The sequence below is a fragment of the Neophocaena asiaeorientalis genome, unplaced genomic scaffold (genome assembly GCF_003031525.2).
Source record: "Neophocaena asiaeorientalis asiaeorientalis breed wild unplaced genomic scaffold, Neophocaena_asiaeorientalis_V1.1 scaffold160, whole genome shotgun sequence".
Classification (NCBI taxonomy): domain Eukaryota; kingdom Metazoa; phylum Chordata; class Mammalia; order Artiodactyla; family Phocoenidae; genus Neophocaena; species Neophocaena asiaeorientalis.
Window position 1 is genome coordinate 3,265,833 of NW_020175675.1, and position 19,684 is coordinate 3,285,516.

Here is a 19,684-nt window from a genome sequence, read left to right on the forward strand (position 1 = left end):
AGGCATTGGGTTAGATGAGCTGGCATGGGAGCCCAGTTCTGGCCCTGCCCTGTCATTTACTACAGGGTTGTCAGTCACTCAGTCCTTTCTGGGCCTGGGTCTTTATCTGTCAAGTGATCTGTCGAGGCCGCACTTTGGGGAATGAAAGCCCACATGGAGCCAATAAAATAGCACGTGAGGTGAATGGTCCATGAGGGTCTGGTAACAGGCTGTGTCCATGCGCTGCACGCAGCGCTGGGTTCCAGGCACTCTGCAGTGTGCTGCTCACATCATCCTTAGTCTTCTGGTCCCTTGTGGACAATATTAAAATTGAGGAATGGAGAGGTAAGAGGTTAAGGTGCAGGGTCTCTTGGAGTTAGCTGACGAATGAAGTTTGAACCCAGTTCAGTCCCATCACGTGAGCTGGCAACTGACTACCAAGAGGGTTGTTGCCAGTGTTGGACCTGACCCCCAGGCAGGGAAAGACCTAAGAAAGCCAAACATGGCATTGCTTTGGGGGTACCAACTGATAGGATGTCAAGGCTGACCCTTTTAGGATTTCTCCTACCCCCGCCCCAGAACCTATCATGTGAGGGCTTATTTCTGAAAGATGGTTCTAGGCACCGAGGAGGTCCAACCGTCATGTCCCCGTTTTCGTTTACACCCAGCACATCACTCTGACGGTTCTCTGGGGCCCATTCCTGGGAAGCTTCCGGAGTCCCTGGAATGAGTTCTGACAAGCACGCTCTCCAAACAGACTATCTCCACAACCAATGCAGTCTCTAAACCTCAAGTCAGTCAGTCTAGAGCAACTTCACGTTTATTTTTTCAAAAATACACAAATGTAGAGAACCCTCATTCTAAACTTGTACCTAAAAACTACTATAAAACTGAGTCTGCTGAGACATCTGATTTGTTAATCCTTTAAACAATTCCTGAAGAAATAATTGAGAGACAGTCTTGTGCCTTGAATCAGTGTTTGCCAATTACTGGGATATAAAATTAATTCTGGTCTGCGGGTAGCATTTTAAAAGATGACTAGAACGGAACAGAGGATGTCAGGGTACATGGTTCGCATTAAGGCTGGAACCAACTTTTTTCTTTAATGAAATAAAACTGATGAGAAAAATCGCAGTGCACTCACTCCCTTTGTTCAGGGCAAATGTTGTTTCCTGTAGCCCATTTCAGTTCTGTGAAGTAGAGGTATGTGTAGACTAAGTGACGATGTAAAATACACTTTTTATTGCTACTGTACGTTGTGGTCAGAAAGTTTGAGAAGTTCTGCTTTAAATGGCATAAGAAGCTTTTCCAATGAGAGATACCAACAATTATAAAAGATTCTCCCATTGGAACAAGATAGCACCTTCCAAGATCTCCGGGTCCCATTACTGCCCTTCCATTCTCACTGGACACCTGGCCCTGTCCTCAGGGGGCTCTGTAACCATGGGCCAGGCAGGCCCCTCTGTGACCATGACCTTAGACCCTCCAGACTGTGGGTGAAATACAAAGCCAGGGTTGACCTAAAACTTAGAAGAACATCAGTGTCACCTATGTGAGTTTCTACCTGGGGACCTCCTCTGTGCCCTTACCAGGGCAGTGCTTTGCCAGCCCCTCCACAAATCCCTCCAGAATCACTGGGAGCCCCACATCGCAGGTTGGCCGGGGTCAAGAACCACTGTGCAGAGGATGTAGTTCAACGGGGACACCTGCCATCTTCACAAGATCTTCCTTGTTCCTTATAGAGTCTGGAGAGAAAACGTTTGGGCTTGTGGGGAGAGCAGAGAGAGGCGGAGGGGGGCTTTTTGGGGCCTTGGTCTAATTCATTTTCTCACTTCTCAAGGGCTTTCCCCCAGGAAGTCCTTGACATCAACGTGAGGACTAACAACCAACCAGAGACAGTAACTTCTAAAATGACGGAGAACGAGCAGCTTCACTCCTCAATGATCTGCTCCATTTCTCACACAACGGAGCAGGTACCCAAAGACCTGGCTATGCCTGCAAACTGGGGGCCTACGGGGGTCTGAGTTCACTGCAGTGTCCCCAGGCACAGCCGATGGCCTGGAACCTCTGTCTCCAACAGCTAAAATCAGGCCCGGGTACCGTTTAATCAAGCGTAACTCCAAGAAGGCAAAAGAGCCAGGAAAAGTAAAACCGAGAATGAATGTGGCAGGTGCTGGCCTGGCCACGCGGTGAGGACAAGACAATGCAGGGCTTCGGACCCACGTGGTTGACTTAATTCAGTGTGTTGGCACATTCTAAGCAGACTGTACTTGCTAATTTTCATATATAAATGGGAACATTTTAGGATAAACCGCGGTGGTAATTGCAACTGCTTCTGAAAAAGGCCTCTGACTTTCTCTTGCAGGAGGCAGGGCACAGGGACTCACTGCCCAAGGTCATAACCAACAAAACACCCAAGTGGGACTGAAAACACACCAGCGTGGCGACAGGCAGCTGCGTGTGTGCTCACTGTCTCAGAACAAAGGTCTGCGCTCCTACCTGTGATTCGGTTTTCAATCTCCCCCTGCATCTGGAGAGAGTCCACATAAATGGTCCGGTTCCCAATGAAACGTGCACAGGCGATTCCCCGGTAAGGCTGGCAGAATCCATCTTCATGGTAGTCGTCTCTGGTAAAAAACACATGGTCTGTAAGTGCACTGGAAGGTGTCAAATATCCCCGATTTTTTTCTTTTCTTTTTAAATTCAGCATCTGATGATCTAGCCATCTTGTCCCTTGGCATTTACCCACATGAACTGAAAACTTCTGTCCACACAAAAACTTGCACATGCATGTTTGCAGCTTAATCCATAACTGCCAAAACTTGGAAGCAACCAGAATCTCCACCGTGAATGGATAAACCATAGTACGATGTAATATTACTCAGCACTGAAAAGAAATGAGCTATCAAGAAAAGACATGAGAAGACACAAGAGCAAACTTAAATGCACATTACTAAGTGAAAGAAGCCAATCTGAAAAGGCTGCATGCATACTGTATGATCTCGACTTTATGACATTCTAGAAAAAGCAAAATTATGGAGCAGTATAAAGATCAGTGAATGCCAAAGGGTGAGGGGAGGGTTGGTGAACAGGAGAACAGAGACTTTTAGCACAGTGCAACTATTCTGTATGATACCACAATGGCAGAAACATGTCATTACACAGTTGTGCAAACCCAGAGAATACGCAACACCAAGAGTGAATTGTAATGTAAACTATAGACTTTAGCTAATAATAATGTATCAACATAGGCTCACTAACTATAACAAATGCACCACACACTGACATAAGATGTTACTGACAGGGGAAACTCTATGTACAGATGTGGGGAACCGGTACATGATATCTCTCTGTACTTTCTGTTCAATTTTTCTGTAAGCCTAAAATTGCTCTAAATATAAAGTCTATTCACTTAAAAAAAAAATCCAGCATCTTTAAGGTCAGGGGGGATGGGACAAAGGAAGTTGAGTATGAAAGACGGATTATAAACGTGAAGTGTACACATGGGTGGGTACGTGCTCACGCCTATGTTCAAATACATGCAGGATATTAACGATTAACATGTTTCATCGTAGTCTTAAACTACATCAGAAACATTACACCCCTATTAACTTCCGTTGTTTGCAAGTGACGCTTTTATGAAAATGATGTTCATTCAGAAACTGTGTTCTACGGTTAAACTGTAGGAGAGAATGCTTTGAAACAGAGGAAAGCAATGGAGAGGATTCCGAAAAGTCAGGCAGGGCCTCAAAGAGTTTGTACAGCGAGATGTGCTAATTACACCACAGAGGAGTGGTGACCTCGCCACTGCTCCACAGCGCAGACCACATGTATAAATACGGGGGACAGAGAGGGAGACTCTCAAAAGCACAGCCCTCCCACTTGCCCTGCAGTCCGACCTTCCCCCCAGCCTGTAGGGAACAGCCTGCACGTGTCCCCTTGGAGTCTGTGCTAAATTATTCTCGGTAAAACCTGTTAGTCCTGCCTTTGGCCAATAAAATCAGTCATTCTAAGCACCTAGGTGCTTTTTAAAGTGGCCCTGAGGATGCTCCTAGGAGATAGTAAAAGTGGGCCGAAGCACATATATTAGGGCTGCCGTCTGCTGGGGAGCAAAGGAGAGGGGCCGGGAGCTCCCAGGACAAGTTTCAGCAAAGTGCCTCAGGCCTGTAATTAAGTCACTTGTTTTCTAGCAAATCTGCCACCTGCCATAAGCCTAACACTTGTCATCCACCCTACATTGATTTGGACCATCCCCAAACGAAATCAGGGTTGTGTCCAATTTAACCAAATGGACTTTAAGAATCCCTGTCTTAGCTTTCTCACAAATGTAAAGTCTGAATGCTCGTAACAGTGGAGACAAAGGGTCTGGCAGGACACAGTCTCTTCAGCCACCTCTGGCTCTCTCCCTCCTCTACTGTCTTCTCAGCCCCTGAAGAAAATTTCTTTTTCAAAGAAAAGAACCTGGGCTTCCCTGGTGGCGCAGTGGTTGAGAGTCAGCCTGCCGATGCAGGGGACACGGGTTTATACCCCGGTCCGGAAGGATCCCACATGCCGCGGAGCGGCTGGGCCCGTGAGCCATGGCCACTGAGCCTGTGCGTCCGGAGCCTGTGCTCTGCAACGGGAGAGGCCACAACAGTGAGAGGCCCGCGTACCACAAAAAAAGAAAAGAAAAGAAAAGAAAAGAAAAGAACCTGGAGCCATAAATAATCTAAACCAGGAGATTCTGGTGTCAGTAAAAGCCGGATGCCCTTTCTCTCAAGCTCACCGGCCATTATTTCTTTGGGTCAAGGATTCCTTAAATATCGTTTAAATAAGCAAGCACATGTGCTAACAATACACACCCAACCCACCCCTCTCTCACCCTTTGTGAGCTGGAGTTAACTGCTGATTAAACTAAAACCAATGTTACACTTGCCAAATACACAAACACAAGTGCAAGTCAACTCTGCCCCGGTGTGTGAGCTCTGTGTCCCCGTTTGCAGGCTGGGTTTAGGTCACTTGCCTGCTATGCCAGGAAAAGCATGAAGATGCGCACGTTATTAACGTCAGCCCACCTAGGGTATGAGATTTGATTCAGTTAGTCCCTTGGGTGACCGCCACAAGAGTAAGCAATTTCTCTCCTCTGCCTCAGGAGTCAAGGAATACAAAGCCTAGTCCCTCACTGTGGGCTTCTCCCTGGCCAGGTGCCCACAGGATGAGGGAGCAACAAGGGTGCAGGGAAGACACGCTGAGAAGGGGCTCAAGGCCATCACATCGTGTTCACAGCTCACTCATCTCAGTGGGCTTCTAATCTGAATTTTAGAGAATGTCCAAAAACGCAAACAGAAATGGTTGGACAATGACATCTTTCAGGTTTCTGAATTTTGAGAAAACAAGTGGGAATTGCTTTTCAGTTTCAAACAGAATTATGTCTTATCTTCACCTGGCATTGTTTAGGACCTCTGAAAAGTGACAGAGCTGGAGTAAGTCTGTAAAACTGGTCACTCAGAGACTAAAGAAAAGTGCTGACACAGAAGCTGCCTTCTATAAAATCCTTTAAACCACACAAGTGAAACAAGCATGCTCACCAAATCTCAGAACATCAATGTGATAGAAACTCAATTTTGGAAATCTCCTCCATTCCTAATGCTGCCAGCCACTAATAACACAGATGAAGAAGTAACTTGTATACCAACAAGTTCATGGTAAAGGAGGAGAGAGAGAGAGAGAGAGAGAGAGAGAGAGAGAGAGAGAGAGAGAGAGAGATTACTACAATATCGGGGGGAAAAAGCAATGGGAAAGGAGTAGGAGATTGGGAGGAAACAGAAAAAGGAGCCATCATATTGTGATAGAAAGGGCTTCTTCACAAACGGCTGAGGAGATGGTGGGGCCAGTCAGCACCTTCCCTGCAATGGTACCTGCTAAAAACAAAAACTGGTTTGAAGAAAACCATAGAAAAATTCCTTGTTATAAATAATGAATAACCTTTAAAGGAAAGTAGGCTCCTTTGAGGTTGAAAAGTAATCAATACCAAAACTCAAATGTAGTTACACATTGTGTAGGAAGGTAACATTTTCCCCAAACACTTTTTTTGTTAAAAGTGGTTAAACCATTTCATAATTATTATTCTTATTATGAGAGGGTCTGCCTGCAATAAACAGGCTTCCTGCTTGAGTGAAGCAGAGGAAGCAACAGCTTCAACAAAAAGTGATAAACTCCATAAGCTTCAGGTGACCTGCCAGTAATGTAAGAAGCTGCAGTAACAAAATATTCTTCAGAGGAAGGTAACAAAACCTAGAGTATAAACCACAATGTATGGTGTACAATAAATGTACAAATGACTGGTGTACAATAAAAAAATTACCAGGCATGTAAAGAAACAGGAAAATATAACCCATGGTCAAGAGAAATAAACCCAGATGTTAGACTTAGAAGACCAGCACTTTAAGGAACTATAAGTATGGTAAACAATGCACAGAAGAAACTATAATGAAGATATGGGTGATTGCAGGAGAGATGGAAACTGTAAAAGAATCTACTGGAAGAACTAAAACATAGAATCTCCAATAAAACATTCATGGTATGATATTAACAAAAGATTGGATAAAGCTAGGAAAAAAAATTGGTAAACTTGACAGGTCAATGGAAAATGTCCAAACTGAAACAAAGAGAGACAAGAAGATTTACCAAAAAAGTAAACAGCCTTAGTAAGCTATAGGAAAGTACAGGAGGTCTAACTTATGTACAATCAAATCCCAAGAGGAGGGGAGAGATGCACGGAGTTGGGAAAAAGGTTTGAAGAAATGATGGCCAAAATTTTCCCAAATTTCATTAAAATACAGTAACACACCAACCAAGGAAGACCAGTGAAAAGCAAGCAGAATAAATACAAAGGAAACGACACCTGCTGATGTCACAATCAACTTGCTAAAAACCTAGGATAAATAGAAAAGGGGGGAGATAAAAAATAATGGCTGACTCCTCATCAGAAACAAAGCAAAACAGAAGACAAGGGAATGACAGCTTCAAGGCACTAGCAGAGAAAATGAACTGTGAACCTGGATTCCATACTCAGCAAAAACTTCTTTCAAATAAAAGGGTCTATTAAGCAAAAAGACATAACATGAATGCACCTAATATCAGAGCTTCAAAATATATAAACAAGAATTGACAGAACTAGAGGACAAAACAGAAAAATCCATAATTACAGTTGGAAATTTTAATACCTGACTCTCAGCAATTAACTGAACTAAACAAAAAAAATAAGCTAAGAAACAACAGAAATATTAACCACCCCCTTGATCCAATGGACATCTAGAACAATATACTCAACAAGACAGCATACACGTGTCAGTGTACATGGCACGTTCACCCAGACAGACCATATGCTCTCCATAAAATAACTCACAATGTGTTAAAAAATTGAAACCATAAATTTCTGATCACACAAAATTAAATTAGAAATCAATAACAAAATATATTTAGAAACTCTCGAACTATTTGGAAATTAAATAGCACACTTCTAAACAACCTTTAGGCTCAAAAAAGAAAATGCAAGAAAAATTAAATAGTATTTTAAATGGAATGAGAATATATAACATATGAGAAATGAAAACAGGATACCCCAAATCGTGGCATGAAGCTAAAAGAGTAATTAAGAGACACCTTTATAGCTTTAAATGCTTAAGTTAGATGAGATTTTACACCTTAAAAAGCTAGAAAAAGAGTGTCAAGTTAAACCTGCAGTGATTAGAAAAAAAATATTAATGATGAGAGCAGAAATCAATAAAATAGAAAACAAACAATAAAAAAATCAATAAAGCCAAAAGTTGATTCTTCAAAAAATTAACCAAGTTGGCAACACCTAGAAAAAATGATTAATAAAAGAGAAAACACACATTACCAATATCAGGAATGCACAAGGGGACTCACCAAAGACTCTAGAGATGTTAAAGATAATAAATGAACACAGATATATATATCCAACAACTTAGAAAAAATGACAAATGACAATATACCAAAATTAGCATAAATAGGAATAAAACCTCAGAATAGCCCTAAATCTCTTGGAGAACTTGGAGTTGTAGTCAAAAACCTTCCCATGATTACAACTCCAGCCCCAAATAATAGAAACTGGTGAATTCTGTCTAATATTTAAGGAAGAAACATCAGCAATTTTACACAAACTCTTTTAGAAAATAAAGGAGTAAGAGATACTTTCTAGTTCATTTTATGAGGCAAACATAAACTTGATATAAAAAGCTGACAAGTCTGTTCCATGGACATTATAAGCCAATATGCCCCCTGATCAAAATGGCAACATGCTCCACTAAACAACAGCAAACTGGACCCAGCAAAATAAAAAGACAATATAGAAACGAGTAATGGACCAAACTGGGTCAACCCAGGAGTACAAAGTTACTTCAGCATTTAAAAACCAATCACTGAAAATACAGAGCTAAAGAGAGAAACCATGTAATAATCTCAGTTAATATTTTAAAAAAAAAGCAATTGACAAAACCAACACTCATTCATTATCAAAACTTTCAACAAAGAAAATAACTGTCAATCTAATAAAAAGGGCATCTATGAGAAACCTACAATGAATTTCTTACTTAATGTTGAAATAAGGAACATTTTCCCCTTAGATATAGAAACAAGACAAAGATATCTGCTCTTACCTCTTCTACCCAACATCGCCATGGAAGTCCTAACCATTACAATAAGAAGACAGATAGATAGATAGGGGATGGTAGATAGATAAATGGCTTACAGTTTAGAAAGGAAGAAATAAAACTGTCTTCACTCATAGATATCATAATTTACATAGAAAATTCTAATGAATATATTAAAAAATTACAAAAATTAATATGGATTTAGTAAAGTCACAAGATAAGGACAATATAATCAATTATATTTTTATATTTGAGCACCAATTAGCAAATGAAATTTAAAAAAAATATCGTTTACAATAATATTAAAAATACACAGAGGAGTAGTCAAATTCATAGAAAGTAGAATGGTGGTTGTCAAGGGCTGGGGGCGGAAAGAATGGGGCGTTATTGTTTAATGGATACAGAGTTTCAGTTTGGGAAGATGAAAGTGTTCTGGAGAGGGATGTGGTGATGATTGCACAACAATGTGATTGTGCTTAATACCTCTGAATTATACACTTAAAATGGTTAAAATACTTAGAAATAAACCTAATATGTACAAGACTTCCACACTTAAAACTTTGAAACACTGCAGAGAGAAAGGAAAGAAAACCCAAATGAATAGAAATACATACCATGTTCATAGACTGGAACACTCAATAGTTGAAAGAAGTCAATGTTCCCAAAGTGCAATATCACCCCATCAAAATCCTAGCAGGATTTCCCCGCAAATTACCTTTTACTACAAAAAGAAAAATAACTGTATAATGAGAAAACAGATCTTAACCAAGTGAGAAAAATTAACGTCACCAATAAGGGGCAAACTGACATCATGTACCTCCAGATGTGAAACCCTGAGAAGGAAATATCACTTATATTATTTCAGTCAAAAATGCATAACCAGATTCTAATCATGAGTGAACATCAGCCAAACTCAAATTGAGAGATATTCTATAAAATAACCGTTCTGCACTTATCAAAAATCTCAGTGTCATGAAAGGTCCAGGAACTGTTGCAGAGTAAAGGGGACTAAAGCAACATGGTGAGGAGCTGTACCCAGGGGCGGGGAGATCTAAAAAGCATTACTGGGACAATGAAAGAAATTGGAGTATGAATGGCAATTCAAAGACACACCTCCTGAAGTTGAAGCTGTCGTTCTGTAAGGAAACACTGTTGGTCTTAGGGAATATATACACTGAAGTGTTAAAGGGCAAAGGGGTGTAATGAATGCAACCTACTCTCATATGGTTCAGAAAACAATAATGGTTGCAAGCAGGCATAGAGGGAATGATAAGTCAAATATGGCAGAATGACAAAAAATTGGTAAACCTGGGTAAAGACATATGGGATTACTTATTACTATTCCTGTGACTTTTTTATAAGTCTGAAGTTATTTCAAAATCAAAAGTTAAAAACATCCTAGTAGGCACTGTGGTAGAAACTGACAAACAATCTAGAATTTAAATGGAAATGTAAAGGTACTAGAGTAGCCAAAACAATCATGAAAGAGAAGAAGAATGATGGAAAGTTTACAGCCCTTGATTTTAAGACTTACTGTAATGTTGCAGTTATTAAGACAATGTGGTATTGGAGTGTAAGGATAGATCAACAGAACATAACAGAATTCCAAAATATATCTTCACATGTAGTCAAGTGATTTTCAATAAAGGCGCTAACGCATTCAAGGGAGACAGAACAGTCTTTTCAAAAATGATGCTGGAACAACTGGATATTTGTATGGAAAAAGATGAACTTAAACGCATTAACTCACACCATACACAAAAGTTGTTTTGAAGATGGATCATAGACCTAAACATAAAAGCTAAAATTAAAATGCTTATAGAAGGAATCACAGGAGAATACCTTTATAGTACTGAGGTAGGCGAAAGCAAAGCTTTCTTAGACATGATACATAAAAGAAAAAATGATAAATCAGATTTACCAAAATTAAAATTTCCTGATCAGCAAAAGACAGCATTAAGAAAATTAAAAAGGCAAACCACAAGCTGGCAGAAAATACCTTATAATATCTGACAAAGAAATTGTATACAGAAAATATAAAGAACTCCCATAACTCAACAGGAAGACAAACAACACAGTAAAAATTGGACAAAAGGCCTAACAGATACTTCACAAAAGTGTGTCCTTAGAAGACGGCCCCGTTTTTAGTGACTGAAGAAATGTAATTAAAACACCACGAATCATCACGATGCAAGACATTAGAATGGCTACAATTAAATGACTGAGAATATCAAATGTTGGTATGGATGTGGAGCAACTGGAACTCTTATACTTTGCTGGTGGCAGTATAAAATGGAAAGATCACTTTGGGGAAGAATTTGGCAATTTCTTATACAGTTTATATATACACATACCATCTGACTGAGCAATCTTACACCTAGTATTTATTCTAGAAAAATGAAAACATGTTCCCCCAAATTAAATATTCATAGCAGTCTATTTATAATTGCTCCAAATTGGAAGTCCAAATGTCCATCAACAGATAATACATTGTAGTATCTTCATACAACAGAATAATTGTCATCAATAAAAAGGAATAAACCACATAAAGTATTTTTCAGTATTTTCAGAAATAAGAGTCTCCCAGGAAAATGTAAGCGGCACAAAGCAGGAGTTTTTAGTTTTTGTCTGTTTCATTCATTGTTGGACCCCCAATAACTTGAACAGGGCCTGGCACATAGCTGGCCCTCAGTATAAATTTGTTAAATAAATGAATAAATGAATGAATGATTTCCTTGAAAAATCAGACATCATACTTTATTCTTCTCTACTTTTGAGATGAAATACTCCTGCATGCAATTATACTGATGTCATATTTGATGGGCAAAAATGTGAACGGAGCAAATTCATTCATAAAGCCAACACTAACATTCATGTCATAAAAACCCAAGTCAGCAAAACCTTTTAGAAACACTGGCTTTTGCAACGGCCATCTCTAAGGCTAGGATCACATGAGACGGCCAGAGGCAGAGAAACAGTGTCTCCAACACTAATAGTTCATTGGCAAGTAAACGTTTTTCTCTTCTGTCATGTTCAGGGGGCTGGTCCCTCTCACATCAACCTTGGAAGATTGGTGACTTCAGGTGAATTTGGAGGTTGGTGTATAAAAAGCTCTCATTCATGTATAATAGGGCATCATAGCTGATACATGAGTTCAACTGAAAACAAAAAGACTTAGTGGGAGCATTAAATGTGCTGCTACCCTCAAGTGCTAGAATTATCATTACTGCTAAAGCACAAACATTTTCATTTGTGTCACTATATGATCTGAATTTAAAAGAATGTGTATGTAGTCTCTAATTACTTTAACCATGACTGTGTTTAGCCACTTATCTCCTGTATCATATAATCTTAAAATGAATTAAGTTTCTATCTTTTATTCAAGTTCTGCACTATGGGATTTAAGGGGAGTTACTTTTCCAGAAAAAGGAACCTATCACAACAAGAAGTCATGGAGAAAAAATTAGGTTGGCTTCTCTCCCCCTTCCAACTCAATTTCATTAGGTTGGTGGTTTAATGAATTTAACATCAAATGCTAAACGTTAGCCTTTTGTCTAAGTTAATTTACTTTTACCAACTTGTCAGTAAGGCAGTTTGGTTTCTCCTGAAGTCACTTTTAATTACTGGCTAGTCAGTTGGCAGTTTCAGGGTTTTTTTTAATAGTGCTATTTTCCTATAATTAGGATAAAGTTTGAACTAGGCTTATGACAATTTCCCAAAGAGCAATGGAAGGAGTTTGAGGTAGAAGATGGCTGAGTTCCATTTAGACATGCAAATTGTGAGATGCCTGTGAGTCATCCGCCTGGAGACGCCCACCATGGGGCTGAACTGGGGGGCCTGGAGATGGGGAGGTAAGTCAGACTTGGAAGTGGAGATGCCGGGGTCATGAGCTTATGGGTGGAGAAGGGCTGAAACCTTGGAATTACCTGCAAGTCTTGAAGCAAGAAGGGCTCAGACATGGCCTCAAGGAAAGTGATTTCCCAGCAGCCGATAATTAACGTAACTTTTAAGTGCCCAAAACACAACACATTTTCCTTTAAGCAGACGTTCGTTGAAGCACATTATGCGTGCATTTACTTGTGAGCCATCAGGATAGCCTAGGACAACCAACACAGGAAACATGGAAGCCCTGATGCTCACGCTTCAGGGAGCGCCCCGACACCTTCACCCAACTCTGGTAACACCAGGCTACCCCACCAGTGTACATATGTGTCTATCATCGTGAAAATAAACCACTTTTTAAAAGAGTAGCTAGAAATGATACCCAAAGATGAAATGTGAGACACACAGCCTCACATTAATCCCCTCGCATTACCAAAACTGCTACCTGAGTAAGCTATAATCACCCTGTCTTTGAACCTACGTCTGTGGAGAGACAGCCTGTCCTTGAAGCTTTTGTTCTCCATACACACACCCTCCTCACCCCGCCTTCAAATGGATGGAAGGAAAAACAATGTTTTAATGGTAATAAATCCCTTAACCTCTGAGGATTTCCACCCTACCCCGCACCTCCTTCAATACACACAAACTGATATCCACCAACACTGCTGGTGACCCTGTGTGTGGATGTGTGAGGGCAGCGGCCAGAGGGAGAGAGCGAAGAGCCTGGAGGGGATGAGTCATCACAACCATCCCTGTTCACGGTTCAGAACCAACCTCGGCGTGTCCCCATGCTGACATGCTGTACACAGGGATCAACCAGCGCTGTATGATTATTCACTGTCTCAACTCTCCATTTGCAGGTACAGGATATACCACCAGACCAGCAATGAAAGAGCTTTAACTGCTGTGCATTTTCTCAGGAAAATTGGATAAGCTAGTGATATTCCAGAGACGAAAACGGAGAAATTGTGGGTAATTCTATTTTAAACCCACTGATATTCCTTCTTTTTGTCTTTGTTCTGGTCAACTTCCAGAGATATCATAAAGGAGTTGAAGGTGAGTCTGCTGAAACATAATTACAGTCAATGGGCAGAAAAAAACCATGGTCACAAAAAAGAAAACCGTCAATGGGCTGGTGCCTTAGGCTACGAAGTATCTGAACAAAGCACGTCATCTGCCAACACAAAGTTAGCAGATCAATTCAGCATAATATTAAAAGAATATCTCACCCTGACAAAGTGTATTTCAGACTAGAACTGTGAAGCTACCTAGTAATAGGAACTCTATTACATACCGTAATATTAATACGTTGAAAGGAGAAAAACTACACCATCACCTTTGTATCTGAAAAAGTAACTGTAAAAAATCAAACTTCTATGCAATTTCAATAAAAATACAAACTGATAAAATTCATATGGAAGAATAAAAGATAACAGTCAAAATAATTTAGAAAAATGGTATAGTAATAAGGTAGCTGTATTAGCCAGCTCAGGCTGCCATAACAAATACCACAGACTGGGGGGCTTAAACAACAGACATTGACTTCTCACAGTTCTGGAGGTTAAGTTCAATATCAAAGTGCAACCCTATTTAGTTCCCAGCTTTCAGACGGCCACCTTCTCGCTGTGTCCCCACATGGCAGAAAGGAGAGACAGCAATCTCTGATGTATCTTCCTCTTCTTATAAGGACACCAGCCCTATCAGATCAGGGACCCACCCTTAAGACCTCATTTAACCTTAATTACCTACTTAAAGGCCCTATCTTCAATACAGTCCCATGAAGGGGGGGTTAAAACTTCAATATCTGAATTTGGTGGGGGGCACAATTTAATCCATAGCAATAAGCAAAAATATTTCTCTACATATAGCAAGATATATTACAAAGATACAGTGTTAGAATATTGTGGTATTTATTCCAGGCAAAAAAGTTACTAGAACAGAATAGAGAGCCTAGAAGCAGATCCGCATGTATAGAAATTTCACAGATGACAGAAGTGACATTAAATTTAATGATTACAGATGGGGCTATTCATTAGATGACGCCAAGGCACTAGGCCACTGAGATAGGAAAATATTACAGTAGAACCCTAGCTGATACCAGCATCAAAATCAATTCTAGATGGAGTAGAAACTGTGTAAAAATTATATCTAGAAGATATTTTAAAACTCCTGCAAAAAAAAACCTCTTGCAAATCAATAGGAAAAAGAAAAACATCCTAATGAAAAATGGACAAAATACAGTCGACTCTGGTTATCTGTGACAGTCATTTTCTATAAAGTTGCCACAAACACTGAATTAGCAAATACTGAGCCATTGTTCCTAAGGCAAATAAAGAGATTCTTTTCTGCAAGTCTGTGGTCATAACATTTTCATCAACCAATCAATACATAACCTTGTTTTATGTGTGTTTCTGTTTAAAGATGTGTTATTTAATGTGGTTGGTGATTCACTAATACTAAGCTTGGAGCCAACAGCACTGTAACCCATGCTTGAATGAAGCTTATCTAACGTATTTCCTCCACAAGGCACATCACAGCCTTCTGGTGCTTAGGAACATAAGACTGCACTTCAGCACTGTGCTTGGGGCCATTCTAAACAGCAAAATCACCAACGAAAAGCACAAAACATAAACAGACCCAGAAAAGGACACGTGCACAGCAGGAGAGGTGAAACAAGATGGCAGACCTCAGCTGGGAACGCATGCACTGGGCAACTCAAATTTTTCACTGTTCCGTGCATATCCATGAGTGACCATGGAAACATCCTGAGTATTGATTTGGGGGTTACAAAGAAATTTTACTGAGTAAGAAAATTTGCAAGTATCGAGTCTATAAATAAGAATGGACTGTACTTGAACTGGCAATCCAATGGTTATTAAACCAATACAAATATGTTCAACTTCACTGTTTACTGGTGAAATCTAATGTAAAATTACTATAACTTACAATTGACACCCAAGATATTGGCAAAATTTTGAGTTCTGATAATACCACGTGCTGGAAAACATGGGGAAATAAGAACTCATGCTTTGCTGGTGGGACTATGAAGTCCTTTATCACTTTGGAAGGCAATCTGACCATACATGGTAGAGGTGGGAAGTGAATACCTGCAATTCCACTCCCAGACTTCTATTGCTGAACTCTCGCCCACTGGAACAAGTAGACATGGAAAGATGTTTACATAAGATGGTCTGCATCAGTGAAAACAACTAACGTTCACTGAGTAAACACATGGACAATTAAAGTGAGACTGACTCACAGAATGGAGTATTGTATATTTGTTAAAATGAACTTAACCTACATGTATTAACCTGGACTTCCAGATTGGCAAACGCCCCTCCTCACCCACCCCTAAAAAAGCTGCACTTATATGCTATTTACAAGAGACCTACATAAACCAGAACACAAAAAGGTTGAGGGCAAAAAGTGGGACAGGAATAGTAAAACAGCTTTCTAGCAAGTGCAAATAAAAAGGAAGTAGGTGGGGCTTCCCTGGTGGCGCAGTGGTTGAGAGTCCGCCTGCCGATGCAGGGGACACGGGTTCGTGCCCCGGTGTGGGAGGATCCCACATGCCGCGGAGCGGCTGGGCCCGTGAGCCATGGCCACTGAGCCTGCGCGTCCGGAGCCTGTTGCTCCGCAACGGGAGAGGCCACAACAGTGAGAGGCCCGCGTACCGCAAAAAAAAAAAAAAAAAAAAAAAAAAAAAAGGAAGTAGGTGGAGCAATATTATTGCTAGGCAAAATCGAATTCAAGGCAAAAAGCCTCAAAAGAGACTTAAAAACAAGACAAAACAAAAGCTATATAGTCTCAAACCTGGAGGTATTTAAGAACATAAACTCAAAATTTTTAAAAATAGAAAACTGATAGAAATCGGCAAATCCGAAATGAGTATAGACAACTTTCATATATTTTCAGATATCTGTAACCAATGTGAACAAAAAATATAGACACTTTTAATAACACACTTAACATATGTGATTTAATACATGAATCGAAATATTGTGTACTGGCTTCCATCAGAGCACATTTATTTTTTGAAACAACAGCAAATATTCACAAAAATTTACCATATCAAATTGGCCACAAAGAAAATCTCAACCAACTACCAACTGTAAAATGCATCCCAAATTCACTGATAATAATACAACAAAAATCAGAAAATAACAAAAAACAAAAGCTTATGTTGCCTGGAGGGGAAAAAGATGTAGCCAAAATGGTATTCAGAGGAAACTTTACTGTCTTAAATGCATTTGTATGAAAATTTAAAATGACTAATAAAAACTACTTTTTTAAGAAGTCAGAATGACATATAGATCACTTGAACCACTACATACACATCAGAATGGCTCAACTTAGAAAGACCAACCAGATCAAATGCTGGCAAACAATGCAGTGACCATAACTTTCCTACCTGCTGGTGGGAGTACAGAGTGGTACAATCACTTTAGGAAAAGGTCTGGTATTTCTTACAAAACTCAGCACACACATACCTTATAAGTCAGATCTTTGACCCTAGGTATTTACCTAGCAGAAATGAAAATACATGTCCACAAAAAACTTGTATGAGACTACCCATAGCAGCTTATTCATCAATGTCAAAAGATGCAACCTGCTCAGGTGTCCATCAAGGAAAAACTAACCGATACAGTCACACAAGGGCACACTATTCGGCAATAAATAGCAGCAGCCTAGTGAAACATGTACAGCATGGATGACTCTCGAGAGAATCATGTCAAGTGAAGGAAACCAGGCTCAGGTGGCTATGTACCGTAGGATTTCAATTTCTATGAAGTTCTAAAACACGTAAAGCTGGCTCATGGTAGAAAAAAATCAGAACAGTTGTTGCCTGGGGAAGAGGGGTAGTGACCAGGAAGTTGCATGATGGAACTTTCTAGAGTGATAGGAATGTTCTGTGCCTGGATAACGGTTTAGATTGCAGAGGTTTTTGCATTGTTTGGACCTTATTAATAGAATACTTAAGATCTGTGCATTTCATTGTATAAGTTTTTTTTTTTTTTTTTTGCAGTACGTGGGCCTCTCACTGTTGTGGCCTCTCCCGTTGCGTAGCACAGGTTCCGGACGCGCAGGCCCAGTGGCCATGGCTCACAGGCCCAGCCGCTCTGTGGCATGTGGGATCTTCCCGGACCGGGGCGCGAACCCGTGTCCCCTGCATCGGCAGGCGGACTCTCAACCACTGCGCCACCAGGGAAGCCCTGTATGTAAGTTTTAACTCAAAAAGAAGAAACAAGAATAGTAAGTAAGTACACAGATGTTGAACTCTTGTTAATGATTTCCATAATATTTCTAAATGATATCATAATCCATAATGATATCCAAAATATTTCAGGATAAGTGTACAAATATCTGCAAATTATTGTGAAATGAATAAAAGAAATAAGACAACTGATGGATGGAAACGGATGGAAAGATAGGCTAGCACAGTAAAATGTAAGCTAACACAACATTGTAAATCAATTATACTTCGATAAAATAAATTTTTAAAAAACATAGAAAAAAATTTTAATTGTATATAAAATTAAATATAAGTATATTTAATAAATTATAATTATACATAAATTATTTATTTATATATTTTGCAATGTATTATATATGTTTATATTATATAATATTTACTTAAATTATACATAAATAGACAACATAAGATATAAACGAAAATAAGAATTCAACTTTTGAATAACTTATACCTTTTCGAAAGCCTCACAGATGTGCCCTGGATACAATTTCTTCTTTTCTCACTCTATGCATGAATGATTATTAAGGAGAAATGCTTGGACACTATGGCTCAGCACAGAAAGTTCTCAAAAATCTGCCTTCTGCAAGTGGCACCTGATGTAAGCTAAGAGGGGCCCCTGCCCACCCACCTCACCCCAATGGCCAGGGTTTACGAGGCAGCAGGGGGACACAGAGAAGCAAACACTGCTTGGCTGACCAGCACAGCGTCTGCACCACTGCTCAGAACTTTCAGACGTGAAGCAAAGGCTTTCTGATATGCCTGAAGAGTCAATGAGGAATCCAACAGCCATGGCTAACCTCGAACACAGGCGCTGAAAAGAGTGATTCTCGTGGATGTGTGAGGTCCGGAGGAGAAAAGACGCTACACCGGGAAACAAGAGGCCTGAGTTCACAGCCAGAACCTGCCCGCAGGTGGGTGAAGACCCCTGAGCCAGGCTCTGAGCCTCAGTCTCCTCAGCTCTGAAGTGGGTCTGAGACCCCGCCTATGGTGGAGGTTCCCCGAGGCTTGAAGAGCACACGTTTTGTAGACTGCAGCTGGCAATGCAATTAAGGTGGCACTGGGACTTCAGGGTAACTGCCTCTCTGTTTTAAATGTGTCCAGGACACCAGGGTCCTGGCAGCCCCGGCAACCTGGTCTGTACACTTACACTGCCTCCAGTTGCCCTGCAAGGTCACGATCTCTGATAGCAACTAACTATGCCTGCTTTTATGACTTTTCCCCTAACACTCAACATGGAAAATATAACAGTTTTCCATCCAAAAGCAAGCACATTGTCATCCTTGTGTGAAGTCCAGCCAACTTCTAGCAAATTCAGCAGAAACATGTGTTTGCCCAATTTAAAGCCGGGGTTCTTATATAACGGAAGCCCACAAAGAATGAGAAAATGGTTTGAGGAAAGCAAATACTTACTGAAAGTTATGATTTGGGCTGTGTGTTGGACCTAAAGGAAAAGAAAAAAGACAAGTTATTAATACTTCATGATTTGGTATAATTTTTTTTTCCAATCCAGCCCGTGGTAAAGGCAACCGCAGCCCAGGGTGCTTATTTATGGAGAGCTGTCTTCGGCCTCCAGCTCTGCCCCTGCCCAATATTATATGCCAAGGATGGGGGAAACCACCAAGGATGGAAGGGGTGCTCTGTGTTGATGCAGAAATGTCAGGAGATATTTTGGGAGTTTTTGCTGTCTTTTCTCTCTTCTCATCTAAACTTGTTTCACAAGATCTGTCTTACTGGTGACAGAATGGCTGGGGCATTGCAGGGACCTCCACAGAACTGGGATGAAAGGGACATATTCCTGCCTGCCATTTAATTGCTTCATGCCACCTGTGACAAGCACAAGAGTACAAAATTGTCCTCACGCTCTGCTCCCTGCCCATCCTCTGGGCCAGGCTGGGCTTCTGTGGGTGGGTGGGTG

General features: G+C 40.4%; 1 protein-coding gene across 1 annotated transcript in view; it reads right to left on the reverse strand.

Moving 5' to 3' along the window:
* ROR2 (receptor tyrosine kinase like orphan receptor 2) overlaps positions 1-19,684 on the reverse strand; it is a 50,285-nt gene that overhangs the window by 12,208 nt on the left and 18,393 nt on the right. Inside the window, exons 3-4 of the mRNA XM_024731915.1 lie at positions 19,180-19,210; positions 2,479-2,606 (exon numbers count right to left, since the gene is read on the reverse strand). Of these exons, the coding sequence (XP_024587683.1) occupies positions 2,479-2,606; positions 19,180-19,210 (159 nt within the window). The remainder of the gene's footprint in view (positions 1-2,478; positions 2,607-19,179; positions 19,211-19,684) is intronic.